We start from the raw sequence: 21,018 nt of genomic DNA, 5'->3' as shown, positions 1-21,018 counted from the left end.
GACTGAATAACTATTCAGTTGTGTAATCATTATGGCAAAGATAAATTTCTGATAATTCAAAGGGATTTTTGCAGGGTTGTTCTAATACCAATAGAGCTTCAGAAACGCCTTTGATAACACCAAAGACAATTTGATAACACGTAATTTATTAGCCTCGAAACCAGCGCTTGAAATTAGGGATGTCCCGTTGACCCAGGGAAAATAAAAATCACACCTGGGAGACAGGTAACTAGCAACAAATAACTAGATGAACTTCATGGCAGATCAGAGTGAATCTCTGACATGATGCTAGTTAGTGAACCAAAGTTATTAACTATATTTATTATGTTGAATGAAAAACAAAGTCTGGGACAGTTGAAAGCAGAGTTTGGGGCAGTCGCAGGACCATGAGCAAGTTCAGATACCGACATTGGCATGGGGTAGTTTTCTTATCGAGGGTCTAAGGCAGTCGCCCCCAACAGTGAGCCAAGGAACACTGATGTGCCGTGGGATGTGTGTTTTGTGATAACAATACATTATTATTGCAATATACATCTAATCAAAATGATAAGAACATTTTTTTAATTCCATACTGTGTACAGACTCATTTCCCAATACAGCAGCAAATCATGGAACCTCAACTAAAAAAACTTCCATCGAAGTGAACCTCAGTTTTCACGATTTATTGTTTTTTCCCCCTGCACTCCAGGGAACTCTGCCTCTGATCGACTGATACTCGTTGCCTCCTTTGATTAGGTTGTTTATAAAGGCTATTTTACGGGGATATGAATACACACGTGCCTTGAGATTTTGGCTCGACCTTTGTTGTATCTTGGACACAAAAGACTTGTAAACCACTTTGACTCAGCTAATGCCATCTTTACACTGATACAGGCCTAGTGAAAACACACACACACACACACCTGGAGTGGTTTTCTCCCAGTGTAACGGCGATGCGGCAGATACCATGGCAGGTCTCCATGTCTCCATTCTGAACAGCCTCTCTGAGCTGCTCCTGGAGGGCCAGCACTTGAGGAACCAGTTTCAGCAAAGTGTTCACATATCTGTAAACCAATGGACAAACAAACACAGACAGAAAAACATCAGAATTGACGGCTAGGAGTCCAGTTCATTTAAAGGCAGCCAGTAAAAAAAAAAAGTGAGAAGAACACAGCATGCACAGGCAGGGAGCCTCCACTGGTGAATATAAAACTGACTCACACCGCTCACAGCTAGGTTGATATATTTATTGCTCCTTTTCAAGACAAGTGTTTGTTTCAAATCAAATCTCAGTTCAAGTCAGTCCAACCTCTGATCCAGCACACCCACCCTAAAAAACCCACACATCTACCAGGGAACCAGAAAATCTATTCAAAGCTCCTGCTCAGAGCTGCAGCACTGCTGTCAGTTATTATACCGTCTTCTTCCTGCTGTCTCAGCCATCTATAATTCCCTCACTCGGGCTAAAACACACGCATGTGCTGCTGACACACACAAACTTACATAGACACATGGCAAAACACACACTGCAACACAGGCTCACATCTCGTCATGTGACAACATCAGACAACATCCTCCTGTCAACCTTAATGACAGCGAGTGAAGGGGTGACATTTGGAGATGAAGGGCGTGCGTGTGTGTGTGTGTGTGTGTGCCTGAATGTCACTGAGGAGATTATGTGCATGTGTGAATGCTATAAAAGAAAACCATATTCCGTGTGTGTCAGTCCCAGTGGGATTTTGTGGGATGCAGGAGATGCTTCATCTTTCAGAAGAACATCAATAAGGACGTGGGTCCAGGTCGATGAATATTCATCAATGACACAGCAAGGTTGAGTGACTTCACCAACAATGTTTGACAAGAAAACAAATAAAATAAATAAATAAACCTGAAAAACTACTGTAACTCACTGCAGCTATCTACTGTTTCCATTATCAATTCATCTGTTGTTTTTTTTCCCATGAGGTGTCCATTGGGGCAAGCCAAGGTATGCTGTGGGATTTTGTGACAACCATTAGATCTGCAACGATTAATCATTTAATGAATCATTAATCAATTATTAAATGAATCACCAACTATTTTGATAATCAATTAATCAGTTGAGTCATTTTTTAAGAAAAACAAGTCAAGTCTCTGATTTTAGCTTCTTAAGTGTGAATATTTTCTGGTTTCTTTACTCCTTTATAACAGTACACTGAATACATTTGGGTTGTGAGCAAAGCAAGGTACTGAGGACAACATCATCTTGGACTTTGGGAAAGACAGGGCAACACTTTTTTTTTCCATTTTAGACAACAATCGATTAATCAAGAACATTATTGACTGTTTAATTCATTGAAAATAATTGTTTGTTGCAGCTCTAACAACCATACATTATTATAGCAACATACAACAACACAAAATGTTATTAAAGAACTTTTAATTTATTTTATCAACACTTGGAGACACTTGTGTCCCAACACAAAGGCAAATTAAGGTTCCATAACTGTCCTACAAATCCAACCCCAGTTTTCATCATTCATGAAGTTGTCAGAGGTTGGGAATTACTGGGAAGAAGATAGTGTCTGTCTCTCCCTCTTTTCAATTCCATTACTTCATTTTTTATTTGTTTTTACCTTTGTCTGGTTAAAATGGTTGTGTTGCTGTTTTGTGTAAATCTACAGAGTTTAAAATTAATTCTTGCACTTTTTTTTAATATTTCGACAGCAATACAGTTATTTGGCATTAGCAAATAAAATTAAATATTTACAGAGTCATGACATGTTATAGAGCCTAATTTGCATGGATATGAATACAGATGTGCCTCAAGATTTTAGCTTTCCCTTTGGCATCCTTTAAACTCAAAAAGTTTAAAAACTACTGTTTTTACCCATAAAATGCCCTAGAAATTGTGGAAAAGACACATATCAAGTTCCAAAAAACCTAAGCACCATCTTCAAATTACTTCAGAAACCCAAAAGCTATTTAATTTTTCAGCACCACAGAAAAGGCCCAAGTCTTTGCAGTGAGAAGCTGGAAAGGTTTGGCAGTGTTGTTTTTTTTAATTGATAAATCTGGCAATTAATTTTAGCTGTTTCAGCATTAAAGGAGCAGTGTGTAAGATTTGGTGGCATGAGTTCATCTAGTGAGCTTGCATATTACAAACACCTCAGGTCACTCTCCCATTCCAAGCATTTAGGAGAACCTATAGTGGCAGTGAAACATTCAGGGGTTCTGTAGAAACACGGCACTGCAACATAGCAATGTCTGTGAAAAAGTCACACTGATATGCATGCTCCTATGATGCTCTGCAGGTTAAATGCATGTTTTACCACGGTCCTGGGAAGCATTTATATTCTAAATTTCCCTCAGGCCCCCTCATAAGCCGAGGAGCCGGATCCATGGTCCTGCATTATGAAGCCAAGTCCCCTCCTCAGCAGCCAACACTGACTCAGCCTTCTCTGGAGAGAGCTCCACCCTGCTGAGATGTGATGTGTGTGAATCTGGCCTCCATCTAATAAGCCTGTACCTGTGTATGTGTGTGTGTGTGTGTGTGTGTGTGTGTGTGTGTGTGTGTGTGTGTGTGTGTGTGTGTGTGTGTGTGTGTTCACGTATTGGCCTACATCCTCTGTGTTCAGCTGCCTGAGTAACCCTGTGAGAGCAGCGCCGGGAACGACTGCAATTTGCTCGGAGTGAGTGACTCTGTGTGTGTGTGTGTACATGTGAGTGGCAGTCTGCACTCATGCACTCAGAAGATCATTCATTTTTAACAAGGTGCTTTGCAAATGCAGGTCATGCACTCTCAGCTCAGGAGGCGAGGACTTGGGGTGTGTGTGTGTGTGTGTGTGTGTGTGTGAGAGAGAGAGAGATATGATTAAAAAGGCAGAATGGATTTTTATGTGTTTCCCCGTTCTGCTCATAAGAGATGACATTCTGGAGATTCCTCTGAGACTGTCTGCTACAGCCTCCTCTCCCCTAACTCCTGTCCTCTCCTCTTTTGCTCCCTGCCCTGCTGTTACACATTTTTCTGCCTCCTTCCTGACTCCTCCTTTATTCTTTCCCTTCACCACCACCACCGCCGCCACCCCCCATCCCCCACCTCTGATCCCCTCTGCAATTACTGCAACACTCCGAGACAGGGGAAATGGGTTGCCTGGCAACAGGATGCAGCTGGACCAATAGCATCCCCCCAAATGAGTTGACTGTAATGTGTTTAAACAGAGGGAGAGAACAAGAGACAGGGAGGAGGGCTTAGTACTGATGGCGAAAGAAGGCAACAGGGAAAGTAAGAGCGCAAAGAAACAGAGGCGGACTGGGAGAAAAGATGAAATAGAAAAAAATAAACAAAGACGGAAGAATCCACAGATGGAAAAAAGGTGCGCTTTAACTTCCTCAAGGGGATAGGAGGAAAAAATCTGATACCAGGTTCCTAAATAGATTAATCTCTTTTCCTCCTCTCTCACAGATACAACAAACACCATATAGTAAAGCTGCAACTCATGATTATTTACATTAACGATTAATGCATCAGTCATTTTCTCAATTACTTGATTAGCTGTTTGGTCTGTGAAATGTCAGAAAATACTGAAAAATTCTCATCAATGGCTCCCAGAGTGACATCCTCAAAAGTCTTGTTTTGTCCACAACTCAAAGACATACACTTTAATGTCATAAAGAATGAGATAAAGAAAAGAGAAATATTCACATTTACAAGGATGAAATCAGAGAACTTGGACATTTTTTATTTAAAAAAAAAAGACTCAAAAAGATTAACTGATTCTCAAAATAGTAGGTGATTAATTTAATAGTCGATTAATAATCAATTTATTGTCACAACTCGGGGGGAAAAGTGTATACCAGGTTTATTCCCCCTCTCTCATAGACACAACAAACACCATATTAGAGCTGCATTTATCATCAATGATTTTAATAATGGATTAATCTGTTTTGAGTAATCTTTTAAGAAAAGAACATCTCTGATCCCAGCTTCTTAAATTTGAATATGTTCTGGTTTCTCACTCCTTTATGGCAGTAAACTGAATATCTTTGGGCTGTGGACAAAACAAGACAATCGAAAAAAGTTACGTTGGGCTTTGGGAAAGATTGCTTGACATTTTTCAACTAATCGCTTGATCGAGAAGATAATCTTCAGAATAATCGACATTGAAAATAATTGTTAGTTGTAGCCCTTAACCATATGCAGTAGATAGTCAAATGTTAACCCATAAATCACACAATGTTCTGACAAAGACAGACCAAATATGTCTGCAGAGACACTACTAATGAGAGTCAAGACTTTTGGGTGGACCTGACAGACACACAGCAGTAGGGCTGTGATGCATGTGACACAAAACAAGAGAAAGAGCCACAAGAAATTGTATTGAAAAGAAAGGACACTGTGAAAATAACAGAAATTTAGAAAGAAATCAGAAGACTCCCATCCCTCACTAAAGTACTCTATCCTAGCAACACTTGCCGAGGCTGTTCTACCTGTAACTCCTCTGGCATTAATCGTCTCCCCGCCATCTGCTCGGCATAATGTGAGTGTGTTTAAACCAACTTGTCAGCAGCAACTTCACAGATTTGAGACCCTCTTGTGTGAGAAGCAGAGCAGAGGTATGGAGGCTTTTATTCTTGCATACTTTCACACCTTCCCCTCCCCTCCTCCTCCTTCTCTGAGTACCCTCGCTTCGTTTTGCCTCTTCCCATCACACCCCCCTTTCTCTCTCTCTTTCTCTCTAGGGGAGGGGTAATGGGTGCCTGCCATGTCTGAATCAACCAGGGCATGATGACATCTCTACCCAGCTCTGTAACCATAGCAACGGCAGCCAACCGAGAAATGCCGCTCTCCTCCCCCTGGCTGTCAACTTGCCCTGTATCAATCCCTCCCTTCTTCCCTCTATCCCTTCCTGATGCCCTTCCAGTGCCCACTCTGTCTGTGTCCTGCCCTTGGCTAATGCATCTTTCTTTTTTCTCTCCTTTCCCCTCTTCTACCTCCCATTTTTGCTCCACTGTAATTTCTCAAGCCCATGACAAGCTTTCATGCCATACAGTAGTATCATTATTTCTTTTTTCAGCCTTTTCTTGGGGTTAGCATGCCAGTATAAGTGCACACTGGCATACATTTGTACACACCTTTGGGAGTCGGGCTGTGAGATGGCGTTGACTATCGCCTCTACAGCCGTGTCAAAGAGCTCTGGGTCAGGCAGGGCACTGAAGCAGTCGTGCACCAGGCCTTCGCTCTCGCTGAGGGGCACATCCAGCAGCACCCAGGATGACAGGCAACGCAGCACGCGAGCTTTCACTGCCCCGGGGCTGTCCGTCCTTCGCAGCAGTTGCTGCAGTAAGGGACACACTGACCCCCACTCTCGGCCCAGGGCACCCCGAACCTACAGGGAGGAGTACAATGACGGTTAGACAGCCAGTTTAACGTTCACGTGTGGCATGTTCCCCTGCTTAATGGGGTGGCTTATTTTAAATGTTTCTATACTGGTGCCAGTAAGATACCTGTTGTAGCCAATGACACAAATATGTTTTAATGGTAAAATTTATTTGGAAAATTAATAATTTCTTGTATTGTTAACAAAAAACAAACTTCTCAAACATCTAAGTTAAAGGGTAAATTTGTTATTTTTCATCCTCAACTCTATTTTCTAATTATTTTCTAAGTGACAAAATAATGTGACCATTGTTTGAAAGTGGGCCAGGAGAGCACTGCTGCTGGACGAAGCGAATGTGAGTTACAACATAATCCCTCTGGGCAACTTTACACCATCAAAGTGAGTCTGCTAAACCAGGGTTTTTCAATCTTTAGTAACATTTTTGTTCTGTAATATCTGAGGACAGCGTTCCCAAATAAATGAGAAAAAACACAACATAATGAATAAAGGAGAAAATAATCATTCTGACACTGAACTGACTCTGAATCCAAATTTGTATGTATTCAGGGTCATATTTCCTCACCACACCCTATTTTTTGCTGAGGCCCAGGATCATCTCCCATGTCACTTTTTCATTTTAAAAACCAATTCATTTTGTGCCACTGCATCTGAGGGAACATTAGTTAGCTAACAGTGTCTCTACTTGATGATGTGGCCAGATTGGTGTGGTGATATAATGTAACTGGTCAATTTGACTTTTTTTTTTTTTTAAGATTATTTTTTAGGGCTTTTTTTGCCTTTATTTGTATAGGGACAGCTGAAGATATGACAGGAAGAGGGGTAGAAAGAGGGTGAATGACATGCAGCAAATGGGCCACAGGCGGGAATCAAACCAGCGACCGCTGCAGAGGACCAACAGCCTCAGTACATGGGGCAAATGCTCTACCAATTGAGCTATGGGAGCACCCTCACTTTTTTTTTTTTTTTGTTGATGTACATTGTTGAACATGTTTACATATTGCTTCTCTCATGTCCAACACCCCTTTTGCTCCTCTACCAATATTTTCACATCTAACTTGGTGAATAAAGGATTTCTTTCAAACAAACTAGAGTTTGTGATTGTTGGAACAGTGGAAAGACGTTCTTGGTGAGTTTTATTTTATTTCTGTCAGGTCTGAGTGAAGATGGCAATGATAAAATTGCTGTTTTTGTAAAGGGAGTCTTGTGGCTTTGACAAGAGCGATACAAGGGTTCAACAAAACGTATCTTACTTGTTAAAAAAACGTCTTCCTCTGTAGCAATCCTTTCCATAATGTTGCCAGACACTTACAATAATAATTTGAGCTTGTCAATGGCAAAACAAAGGGGATACACTTTAACAGTGTGCAATTGTCTATAAGGTTGGCTGCAGCACTCTTCTTCAATACCGCACCATTTTCAAAAATTGTTGTCCCCATTAGTCACTCAGACACAAAAACATGGCAAAATAGGGTCCAAGTTGAAAAATACTAAATTTACCCTTTAACACAAGCAGCACTATAATTAAATTGACAGGATAAAATGGTCTGAGCAAAATTATAACTTATATCATAAATCTGGACAACAGCATACCTGTCCTTTTCGATACTGTGGCAGGCGGCTGGTCTGGAACTCCTCAGGCAGGACGGTAAGCAGCTCCAACAATGCCAAGCAGCGTGCCCGCCCATCCACCCCTCCCCCCTCCTCCTGGAACACCCGCACCATCTCTGCCACTGCGCCAGGCCAGGCCTCTGGCATTGTGTTGAGTGCCAGAGAGGCCAGGGCCACACATAGCCGGGTGAGCACCATCTTGGACCCGGAGGAGAAGCAGGCAATCTGGGAGAACAGCTGGGTCTTCAGAGACTCATACTGGTCTGTGGGGATGTCTGACCAGTACCGAGAGATCTTTGTGTGAAGTGCGCTAGCACCAAAGTACTGAATCTCTGGCACCTGTCAGGGATGATAAGATGGATGCAAATGATGGAAAATGCTTTTTCAGTGAGTTTGTTAGGGTTGGGTACCAAAACTAGGTTCCAATGTGGCACCAATTCCTAAATGATGGTGCCTACCGGACCACAATGCAAATTTAGTGTCTCCTTTCAGTGCCACTTGAGCTATCTATTGATGTATTTGCCCTCTGGTGCAGATGTTACTACACAAGTATCACCGTATGTGCCATCGTTAGTTAACATTACAGCAGCACTCTGTCTACATGGCTCTGGTAGAAGGTGATGTTAGCCTACAGTTAGCCAGTACTTACCATAAACATGGTTAAAATACAGAGCTTAATAGTCTCTAGAGGGTCTTTATTTCACTCAAACGGATACAATTAAAACTTTTAACATCAGCTGGCAGTGTGGGTGTCACTGGATGCAGCATGTTATAATGACCTGCTCTTTATATTATATGACAACATTTCTGCAAAGAACGGCTTCAGTTTAAACCTGGAGTTTGTAGAATACCAAGAATACCAACCTGACGTTTATTTTGTCGCTATAGGATTACTTGTTATTCAGTTTTTAATTTTAAATCAGTGCTGTTCCGTACTTACTATATGAACTTGTTCTGTAAATTTTATAAGTGTTTTTAATTTACATATATTTATTTATTTCAACAGTTAATATATTGCTACATTTCAAGTTCAAATTTGCCTTAGCGATAAAAAAAAAAATTGTTCCTTAATATCGTTGACCATCATCTTTTTTTTTCGTGTGGCATTGTTTAGGCACCGGTAGTGTTTTAAAAGTATCATGTTAGCACCGGTATCAGAAAATAAATAAATAAATGAATAAATAAATAAAGTAATAATAATAATAATAATAATAATAATAATAATAATAATAATACCCAACCCTAGTTTTTGCTTTCATGTTAGCGTTTGTGTGTACACTGTACCTTATCTGGGCTCAGTAGTGCCCAGCAGAACTGCCAGGCCTGAGGCGAGACCTGAGCCTGCATTAGCCATTTCTGGGCCAGATTCTTGTTTTCTATATTGGGATCATAGTACAACTGGTGGAGGGCCTAGAAATAAGAAGAGAGAGAAAAGAAAAATGAGCGGAAAGTCATGGTTGAACCACAAAGAGGTTAAGCAACTTTAGACGAAGTCCATCAGAGAAATGTTTGCAACTATCCTCCATACACTCACAATAGTGGATGTCAGAGACAGACCAGCCAAGAAGACAAATTCAGTCATCTGAACTCTTATTTGGAAGACAGAACTGGTTACCTTGAGAAAAGAGCATCTTTTCTCATCCGCAAACACGCACAGACGCATAGCAGACAGTTTACCTCGAAAACCTGAACAACGGAGAAAGCAATGACCTGAAAACAGCACTCTCTGAAGTACAGCTCTGGGTAATTTGAGTACTTGAGTGCAGGTAGAACAAGAAGGAGCAAGCCAAAAAGAAATGAGATAAAGGATGAGAGTGAGAGAGGGAAATAAAAGAAGGGGAAAAGCAGCATTAATTAAACAGACACCTCTAATCCCGTCAGTGCCAGAACAGAGGTTTAGGCAATGCTCTGCAAAAATGCCTGTTTTCTCTCTCTGTCTGTCTCACACAAAATACACACACACGTACATGCTCACTGAACTGAAACCGCTGGCAGCCAGCACTAAGTGTCTGACAAGCAACACAGGAAAAAAAAATCTATTCAGCAAGCTTCTGATCCTTGTCTTTACCCCTGAAGCCTGCTCACATCAATTCCTCTACCAGCAGTCATTCTCCCCTCTTTCTTTCTTCTCACTTCTTTCCCTCTATTCGCCTGCAGTGTCCATCCAGTTTCATTTCATGCCTCAGCTCTCTATCTTCATCTCAGTCTTATTCTAAAATCTACATATCTCCTCACCCCCTCATCAAAGACATTTAGGCTGTCAAATAAGCCAGGATGAATAATTCTGTACATAAACCACCATGGGTCACAGAGTATGATGATGCAATTGCAGCTGTAGAGAGGTACATCAATACAAAGTCTCAGGTGGTGCTCTCTCCCCGTCTGCAATCCTGCAACACAATTATCTGTCTCCACTTACTGTACGAGACTCTGAACATGGCTGGCTGGGTGTTAATGAGCTGATTGTTCACAGAGAGTCAGGTGGCATTTGTATGTATGTGTGTGAGAGACAGCTATAGTTGCCGGTACAGTGTGTGCAGCAGGTAGTGTATGCACGGTATGTGAGACTTCCTCTTAGCTGGTAGGTCTCTGTATTCCACTAACATGTATTTAAAACCTAAAACTATTGCACCTACTTGGGTTGCTAATTTTGTGTATTTTTTTTTCTTTCACTATCATTAATAATATACAAAGCACATGTTACTTATAATCGTAAGTTTTACTTTAACAATTCTAGTGGCAATTTAGCTCTATGAAACATTAATCCATGAAGAACCAACAATTTTATTAAACAGAATAATAAAAAGAAAAGTCTCTCACTCGAGACAGCTGCTCTTGTTCACCTGTCCTTACTCAACAAAAGGCTCAAAACGATGTCAAATGGGGCACAAATACTACCAAGCAGACCAGACCAAACCGTGAGGAAATCTGTGAGCTCTGGAGAAATGGTACCGAAATAAACATTGTTGGTTGGGCTGCACAATATGGTAAAAATAAATTATTTTTAAAAAATCATATTGCAATTATTTTCAAGGCTCAAAATGTAAGATTGCCCACTTGTAATATGCCAACAGAATGATCATTTAAGTAATGCAATGCCCTCAATTGTTTTCAACCCCTCAAATATGGAGATTTCCCTCTTTTTCTCATATTTTATCATATTAAACTGAATATCTCACATTTGAAGACATCGCGCTTGACTTTGAAAAACTGTAATGGACATTTTTCACTATTTCCTAACATTTTAGGGACATTCAGCCTTGATTAATGTGATGCAATGCGATTCACAGTAAGTGGAAATGATCAGTTTAGCATCACTATTTAATTTTCACTGGGGAAAAAAAAACAAAAAACAAAAAAAAAACTATTAAAATCATGATGATGTCACATTTTTGTTGGGGTCTGTACTTAGCAAACATGTTTTGTTACATCTGGAGAACAAGATTTGCAGGCCAGGGCATCTCTGCAGCACTACAGGACATCATTATCATGTTTTTTTTGTCACACATTTTTCATATGGCCGATATTAAAAAAACAAAACAAAAAAAAACAAAAAAACATGCAGCTTCCATGAGTTGGATATTGCACTTGGCCATATTGAGATTTTGAGATTTTAATAAATTGTGCAGCCCTAATTTTTGGGCAATATAATACTCATAAGACCCATAATACAATGAGGCATTTTTCTTTAAATTTGAACAGATAATATAGACAGAGCTGCATGACAAAACTGCTAAAATATAAATGTGTTATTGTGTGACGACTTGACGAGGTCTTTCTATGGATCATTATCATGCCTTCATTCTGGAAAAGCATTGGCATCTGGGTGTTTTTTCTTAGTCAGATCCACTCTGTCCTTTCTGTAAACGAGGCTGATATCCGAGTTCAAAGCAGTAGCAGATCATTACCGCAGACCACTGTGTGATCGCAGACCGCTCCATATCCAATCCTAAACAGCACAGTGTCTGTGTCTGAGCGATGTGTCTGTCCTTCCTTGGTTTATTATCAAAGCACAAGACACAAAACAGTCTGTTCATTTTGCTGCTTTAATCTGCTCACAAAGAACCACCGCCTGTCTCCTCCTAGAAATCACGCCCGACACGCAGCAGTTATCTCGACTAACTAACTCTAATTGTCTATTATTAATTGGTACTAAAAAAAACAAAAAAACAAGCACATCCCTAGAAACAGCAGTGCTTATTTTCAGCTAAAGCAAGTAATGCAACTGAAGCAACTAATTGCATCTACAGATGGTGGCAACCTGCCTGAACCACCTGGCTTCACCTGAGGATGGCGTGCTCTTGGCAGACACTGTCAAAGGTCATTTTCCTCTTCTATAGTCACTCTCCAACGGGAGGAGGTAGGGGAGACGGGATGCAACTGAAAAAATATGGCTCAGTTTCACCATCTGCTCTCACACATAGCTGCAGATTTACTGTAGCTAGTATACACTTGTCTGCACACTGCTGAGCCCAGGAGAACAACTACAGTGTAAGTCCTAAGCTGCGTAACAAAAGAACACTATAATACATGTGCTATACAAGTATTACTGATTACAATATTATGGAGTGAAAAAAAATTCTGATGATATATCAGTCAATATTCTTTATACATAATATAATATACAGAATCTATACATATACACACATTTTTTGCAATGACCCCTCAAAAGTGGTTAATACTTGTGTCAAAGATATGATGATGGGGAGGAAGGATATTTTACAGTTTATACAGTTTAACAATGAGGCAAGGCCCATTATCTGAAGGAGATGATTTCTATTATTAAAATTCTTAACAAGTACTAGGGCTGGGTATAAACTTATAAATAATATAATAATAATAACAATAATAATATTATAATTTGTTTTATTATAAATAGTTATTTAGAATAACAAAAAATACTTGTTAAAGTTTACTGTTTCAGTGCCCTGATATCATTTTGGACAATAAAGTTCACTATTGATTGATAACTATTTAAATATCTTGCCTCCATAACATATCTTTGTTACAAGCATTAACCACTTTCGACGGATAACTGCAAAAAATGTTTATTTATTTATATAGTGTATATTCTCTATATCGACATCGCCCCCCAAAATCCAGTACCAGTTGGGCAACAATCTTGTTGCTGCATTGCTGACAAAACCAAATATCAAAATATTTTTGATCAAATACCTTTACATTGCAATATTCATAAAACAGTTACACAATGAGATTTGTGATAAATAATCATCAGTAATGTGGGTAAGTGGGTAAGTTCAGGAAGTTACAGTACTCATAATGCATCCTTTAAAACCAGGTAAAGACAACAAGCCATGACATATCACAATATAGGATAACGACATCCAAAGTCTAAGATGATCTCTCATATCACGATATTGATATAATATCAATATACTGTTCAGCTCCAATAAAAACAAGGCAGGAGATGTAGAAAAGGAAACGCAAAAAGGACCAGCCTTTATGATGTTTTTGTAAACATTGCAGAAATCTCTCCTTCCCCACATGCTTATGAGGCATAAGTACAGCAGTCTGCACACACACACATACTTTGGATGTGTCTTGGCACACTGTGTTCACGCACAGCAGGTAGTGGTATCTCTCTGCCATAGGTTCACTGTGTTTTCGAGCCATCTGTCCACTTGAGCGTCACACTGAAAGTCATTGCAGTGATGGGAGAGCAGTGTTGATGCTGTGTTGCAGAAGGCTTCATCACACCGCTGACCCATCATGACACTCTATGCTATAATTGTGAGAAGATCCAAAGACATGCAGAGGAACGATGATTAACGAGGGAACAAAGAAGAATAGTTTCTGTGAGAGTGTGCGCGGGTGGTTGTTGACAGCACACAGCCAAGACAGAAATTAAGAATACCACGTTGCCAATAGTGATAAAAATCTCAGCACATGCACAGCGAACAAACCCTTGCACCAAGTGTCTCAAGATGCAAACCTCAGTTAGATGAACAATTTCCTTTTCCAGCACATAATAAAGAAGGCTGATCACCTGCGGTCACTGAATCAATGGATATATGATACCATTGCCAAGCCCTCAAAAATAAAAACTTTAAATAAAACAAAAAAGCTAGAACTAGGACATGTGTGTACCCTGTAACCTACACAACACACATTGAGCCCATATATATTTCTGTCAACAGCTGAGCAGTAATAGTCATTACAATCCCTGTTTTCCTCCTGAAATAGCCTCTCTCCAGCCACCACAAAACTACTCAATACGTGATACGTCATTTCTCAGTGTCAGATTTCCCTGCTATGTTCTGTAATATGTTAGCTGGCAGGCTGAATCATCTCCTTGTCTTTTAAATGCCATGAAAGTATTTAATAAGAAACTTGCTGTCACATACATTTTATCCTAGCTTTACTTGAGCACAGTTTCCAAAAGGCAGAGGTACATCACAAGCCAAGAGCCCGGGAGCTACACACAACTGAATGGACCTTGACAGCCACGTTGACCCAGTCCTGTGCTGCGTGTCTTTGTGTTACAGTAGTTGTTTGCCTTGGGGCAGAAATGCAAAATGACAAAATCCTAATAGCACACAGCAAATGTAGAGCTCCGAATCTCCCCTAAAATCCACTGGCTTGGAGGACAGCAATTCTAGATAAAGCTAATTATAGTCTAGCGGAAATGTAAGGCAGTATATGTGCCCATTCATTGAACACACAAAGATACTGACAATGTGATACTTTGTTTCACAGACCCAAGATTTAACAAAGAGCTTTCTATTGGACTCATACAAACGCTGGGCCAGGAACCATCATCTCCACCACCATGTATACAACAAGCACACACTCTGCACCATCCCACTGTACAACACTCACAATTCTACACTGCTGGGCTTTTTTATTTCATTCTTTTAGCAACTGATTTCACTCTTATCATCTTCTGGGAGGTGTAATTTGACCTTCTACTGATGAACATTATGACATGTCTGTTGATGGTGTGTATATTTGCAGTGACCTGTTGTAGTGACTGGCAAAGAGGAAAATAAAATTGCCTGCAAAAGTAACATCTCAGATTTTTTTCTAAAGACATTAATCTGATGCCCTGACACAGATACTAAAATGATGCTTCAAGGTGCACACATACATAATCTAAAGAAACCTATTGTCTCCCTCTTATTCCAGTGAATGAGCAGCATCATGCAGATTCCACAACTAAATAAGTACAAATATGTCTTGTCATTCTAGCCAAATTATCTAGAAAGAAAAAAAAAACGGAAGGAAAAAAATCATCTCAGCCAAATAGTCTAAATATAATTTCTAAATATAGCCGAGTCTTAGAAGAACAATATCTCATCAGTTTTGTAATGCAACTGTTGTGTTATTACAAAAGAGCTCGTAGCCTTCATGAGAATGATACATCAGATTGTCGTGTTTCATCATCTAATTAGATTACTGATGGCACTGTATCACTCGAAGGAGGCTGACTGCTTTAACAGGGTCTCGAAACGTACCTTAGTCTATACAAACAAAAAAAAATAAAGAAAGAAATTAGAATAAAATATCATAACATTTTGTCATGATATTTTAGTGGTTACTTTGTATTGTTTCCTAGAGTCTTTCAAACAGGACAAGCAGATCAGTTTGAGCGTCAGAGTTCAGTGTAAACAGCGTTTCTGAGCACGTTTCAAATTTGCTTATTTAATTCACCATACTAACATTTAACCACTGCAAGCATCTCCTGTCGGTCTCAGAATGAATCACAGAATGTTGAATGTATATCTGACAGGTGGTTCAGATTATTTTTTTGATGAACATCATGCACTATTTTCTATTGCTTGGGGTATATTGGCAGGCAAGGCTTCACTTCCATTATAGATGAGACACTTAAATACCTGAAAACTAGATTTAAAAAAAAAATAGAATAAATTTGTCCTTGCAAATCTATAAGGTTGCGTATCAGTTCACTAAAAATTATCCTGAAATGTCATAACAAATTATTTATGACCCTCTCAGTTACATTAATTATACATTTACTTAGGTATGCATGCAATATTTACAATATTTAGCGCTTCCTCCAACATGAGTTAATGTGAGAAATGAGAGGAAATAGTTAGCATTTTCTTCATGAATTGGCAACACCAAAATTATAATAGGACCACCACTTTCTTCAACTGTAGAAGAATAGAATAAGGAGATTATCCACAGGGTGACAGGACCTTTCTAAATGTTTGTCATTCTTCTTCCTCCTTTATTACGCCACCAGAAAGCACAGTATCAAGGCAAGGCATTTCCCCCCCACAGGAATGTGCTTCCCTCCCTCAAACCTGCCTCTAATCATTTCTGTCGCATCGCCAACCTTCTCTTACCCCCTCCTCTTTCTTTACTGGCACTGTCACAGACATCGACCCTGTCCCACCCCTCCCTCCATCCTCCACTCCCTCATCCCCCAATCCATCTCGTCACATCGACTCTGCTGCTCTTCCACAGAGCACCTTTCTGCCTCTCTCCCTCTCCATCCTCCCCATTGTCTCCCCACCCATCCCCTCGTGTCCGAGTCAGTGGCCACCCAGCAGGGAGATTCATCACAGCAACCTGGCAGCCACAGTCAACACTGCCAAGCGCGCACGCACGTACACGCGCGCGCGCGCACACACACACACACACACACACACACACACACACACACACACAAATATATCCAATCGAGCAGAGAAAAACAAAACCCAGACAAGCGTTTTTACAAAGACAGAGATGGCAAAGAATTGGCGGGCTACAACTACAGCTCAGCAATTGATATTGTGATATGAAACCAGTGATCGTTTTAGATTTTAGATATCATTATATTGTGATATGGCATTAATGTTGTCTTTTCCTGGTTTTAAAAGCTACATTACAGTAAAGTGATGTAATTTTCTGAACTTACCAGATTGTTCTAATTGTTCTATCATTTCCCCTTCCCCACTGAGTCATTATCCACATTACTGATGACTGAATTATTTATCAAAAAATCTAATTGTGTTAATAGTTTGTGGAGACACCGTTAGCCATCTCTACAATATTACCATTACCGGGATGTTATTTTAGTGAAAATGTGTATAAAAATATAGATCCTAAAAATTTTGAGAAATTATTTATAAGCCATTATCGCCCAGTCCTGACTACAACCTGTTATTTCACCCTCATCTGATCATTCTGTCAACGTTAGCCATTCAGTCAAGACTAATTTAAAGACGTGAGGTCAGTGAGCTTAATTCCTGGATGCAAACACAGCACCATCATCTCTCCAGACGACATCAGAACAATAAAAATCACTGTATTATGTGAAAATGAAGCTCTTCTGCTTTCTCTCTCAAGCTGGCTGTCTCGTTTGAAACATGAACACTTGTCTTTCGTCCACAAACACCCCAGTGCTGCTATATAAGCTGATGTGTTGCTGACACAGACTGACCAGTCTCTGAACTCACCTTCTCTACATTTTCCACCGTGAAGTCCAGGGCGTCCGGTGTGGCTACTATCCTCCCCGGCGTCTCCATATCTCCGCGGACACGGAGCTGTCAAACGATCAAAGAGGAGCAACACATTCAGGAGCTGACAACCACCGTTAAACTTCCCTGTATAGCCAGCATTATTTCCAAGATATTCTCACAGTAGCAACCGGAATAAGTTAGCTAGACGGCATCGTTAGGTAGACGGTACCGCAAATTTTAACATAATAAAGATGACACGAGAAGCTATCCGGCAAGCTAACGTTAGCTCACATAACTTAAGAAGCAGCTAGCTGACGCTAACCTACACTATAGCAAAACACTATAGCAACGGCTAGCGCCACTATGCTAACGCCAAACTAGCTAACGTAGCAATGCATGTAACTTGACGCTATCCTAGTGCCAAATGAAACCAAGTGGGATAGATACACTATCATTTTCACAATGTGAAAACATTATCAAAACAATGCCGTCTCCGTATATTATCTGTAGGCTGGCTGGAGGTCCAGTATTTTCACACCTTTTTGTCCTGCGACGGTACGAGACGATGCTGGCAGCTCCCTGCCGCTTTTCTGCCTCTGCTCCGTCACCGGGAGCTGCTCTATGCTACGTTCAAGCACGGTGGGAAAAATCGTCATCACAGCGTGATGGCTCAAGGGCCACCCATACCAATATCAATAACACAGCGATTTCTAAAGTTCGTGGGAAAGACTGCTGAATGTTATTTACGTGAAACGTAAAGGCGAAGACTACACAACCGCTGAAAACGTTGCAGAATGTACGGTTGTATTATGTTATTAGTTATGTATCACCGGTCTTCGTAAATTTCCGGTACTGTTTCTATATATGATGTTGGTCAGTTATGCTTCCGGTTTTTTTGTATTTTTTGCGCCAAAAAGCTCTTCGGATATCTCGTATGTGAACAATATTTGAATACGGCATTTCCACTCTATCCGATGAAATGTCATCCTCACGTTATAGGGATGCAGCTGATGCTGGTGCAGGGGATGCTGGTGCCCCTAAAAAAAAATGATAAAATATAATTAAAAATAAATAAATAAATAAAATAATCAATATACAGGTTATTCATGTATCTTCCCCTTACAGAAGTAATCAAAGGTGAAATCTTTAGGGAATATTCAGCACATTTCACCTGTGTCCACTCAGTCTTGATGGTAAATGTAATCAATTAAAGCAATAAATTCCATAGTGTGTGCTAGATTGATCACTAAAGCTGAGCTCTCCTGTTCACTGAGCTATGGCGGCAGTGCCTACATGTACCAGGTGACACTGTATGCAAGGAAAAAGGTGAAATAGCCTGTAGTTCTTCCTTAACACCAGCAACATCACTGTGACATCACTGGATGCAGGAAGAACATTTAGCAGCAGGAGAACTTAGCTTTCTTGGTCAATATAGCAGCACTGAGGAATTGAATGCATCTGTATAAACTGGTGGATTGGACATCCCCATGAAAAGTGCCAAATGTATCATTTAAGCCAATATTGGAGGAGCCTCCCATATTGAGGGTGGGTGCAGTGGTGGACTCAGGGCAGGGGGGCACCAGCTACAGGCAGTGGGGCACAAGCACGCCTAAAGTCATGATGCACTTTATCATGTTTTGTCCACTGGGAGGGCATGCTAGAGGACACAACATTGGCTTAGCCTGTATTTTACAGTAGATGTTTTATTTTCATCTAGCCCAACTTAACACACTGAAACATAGACACTCTGTCCAGCAGCTTTATTGGCCATGTCCAAACATGACTGAGCCACTGGAGTCTGATAACAGAGACAAGATGTTTTTATTTTTCTTCTGTGTCGGGTTGTTGGAACTGAAGTGAGCTGAAGGGAACTGCTAGCTGCTTTGGACTCAGACAGTCACTTAAGGTATGTTCATGAGGAGAGTGAGTGGAAGGGGGCTTAAATAGTGTTGGGGGACCATGGCTGTGGTCTGCCCAAAAAATCTTGAACATGGAAACTGTGAACGATTTAAAGTTCTTACTTCACAATTCAGTACTTCAAAGTTCACAGTCTTTTTACAAATTTTCTGCAACTGTTCTACCATGTATACTGTGTTCATTTTACATGGACTTATAATTATTATAATCACCATAAAGTGCCTATTTTTAATTGCATTTTACACTAATATAGGGAATATATGGAGTACACAGTACATGTATATATTCACACTTTTCCCACATATGCATTGTGTAAAAAATGTACGACCATGAAATTAAATGTTAAATGGCACAGAGGCCACCACATGATATTCACTGCTCAAAACCAATATGCAGATGGGATATTGAATGAAACAATGAAAACAAATAAAACCAGATCCTTCCAAACCACACTTTCTACTTTGCGGCACATACTAAGAGGTAGCAAAGCCACTATAGCCCAAAAAACAAATGAAACCAGAGGAGAAGAGTGTTGTGGAGTAATACAATACAATAATACAATAATAATACAATACTGCTGTATAAGGCCAAAATATATAAGGTCTATGAAATAACAGAGAAATCTGTGGCACAAAGAATGGTGCAAATGTCAATAGTCTGGTCTGTGTTGATGATGAATATCTGCTTTCTCACACCCTGATAAATTATTCTTTTCAAAATATTTAATCAATAGCAACTACCAGGCAAAGTGAAACGTGAAAAAGCCCCTTTTCTTCTCAAAATAGTTCAGTTCCAACAAAGAAAATTTTAAATTTGGTTTCGCAGGAACTCACAGTGACAGTAGACAGAATTACTGTTGGCTGCTGAAAAGCGGCTTGTGGTCTGACAGTACCGTTTTCATTGAAATTACAGAGAACTACTGCAACACTCTCCTCCCTAGTGTCTACGGGAAACAGCTGTAGAGCAACAGCGCCCCCACGCGGGCATCTAAAGGCATCACAGCGCAGTAGAAACCGCCAGTCATGCAAAGAAAAAAAAAAACAGTTTAAACTTCCGGATCAAGTAAAATACTTGTATTAATTTAATAATAATAATTATTATTATTTTTTTAATATTGTTGACCAGTACGCAGCATAACAAAAAAACAAAAAACAAAACAAAAACAAAAACAAAACATTTTCTTGGATGTTCACTTGATTATATTTACTTATTAATTATTATTATTATTAATTTCTTGAAAAATAAACATAAAAAATGAAATAAAATGAAAAATAACTATTGCAATAATTTAATTAAAATTTAATCAAGCCATTACCAGCCCTTATAATAGAACGATATATTAGTAATAAATCTATTATAGAAATGTAACTGGCTAATAAAACCCACGTCTTTGAGTACTTACAGAATGAATGAATGAATAAGAGAGATGATATAGTGATATGTGTGTGTCATTGTAGTGATGATGATATATGTAGGCTATATTTTTATAAAAATGGTGAGGTAAATAAATAGGCTATAGATCATTGTTGTAACTACAGTGAAATATGCTGTATTATCCTTTGTATATCTATTATTATTCAACTTTATTACTGTCCTTGACACTTTGGCAATAATGTTAACAGGACACTCATGCCAGTAAAGCGTATTTAATTGACCTGAAATGAGTTAACAAATGAAAACATAAAATAAACCAACAAAGTCAC

General features: G+C 39.7%; 1 protein-coding gene across 1 annotated transcript in view; it reads right to left on the bottom strand.

The window, feature by feature from the left end:
- Positions 1 to 17,483, bottom strand: part of LOC146323729 (importin-13-like) — a 35,742-nt gene extending 18,259 nt beyond the window's left edge. The window contains exons 1-5 of the mRNA XM_084722822.1: positions 17,396 to 17,483; positions 9,252 to 9,377; positions 7,950 to 8,306; positions 6,094 to 6,347; positions 903 to 1,043 (exon numbers count right to left, since the gene is read on the bottom strand). Of these exons, the coding sequence (XP_084578948.1) occupies positions 903 to 1,043; positions 6,094 to 6,347; positions 7,950 to 8,306; positions 9,252 to 9,377; positions 17,396 to 17,464 (947 nt within the window). The 5' untranslated portion in view covers positions 17,465 to 17,483. The remainder of the gene's footprint in view (positions 1 to 902; positions 1,044 to 6,093; positions 6,348 to 7,949; positions 8,307 to 9,251; positions 9,378 to 17,395) is intronic.
- Between the last annotated feature and the right edge of the window lie 3,535 nt (positions 17,484 to 21,018).

Source organism: Lutjanus erythropterus, chromosome 7, assembly GCF_056507025.1.
Source record: "Lutjanus erythropterus isolate fLutEry1 chromosome 7, fLutEry1.hap2, whole genome shotgun sequence".
Classification (NCBI taxonomy): domain Eukaryota; kingdom Metazoa; phylum Chordata; class Actinopteri; order Lutjaniformes; family Lutjanidae; genus Lutjanus; species Lutjanus erythropterus.
Note: the sequence above shows the minus strand (reverse complement) of the source record. Positions and strands in the feature narration are given on the sequence as shown.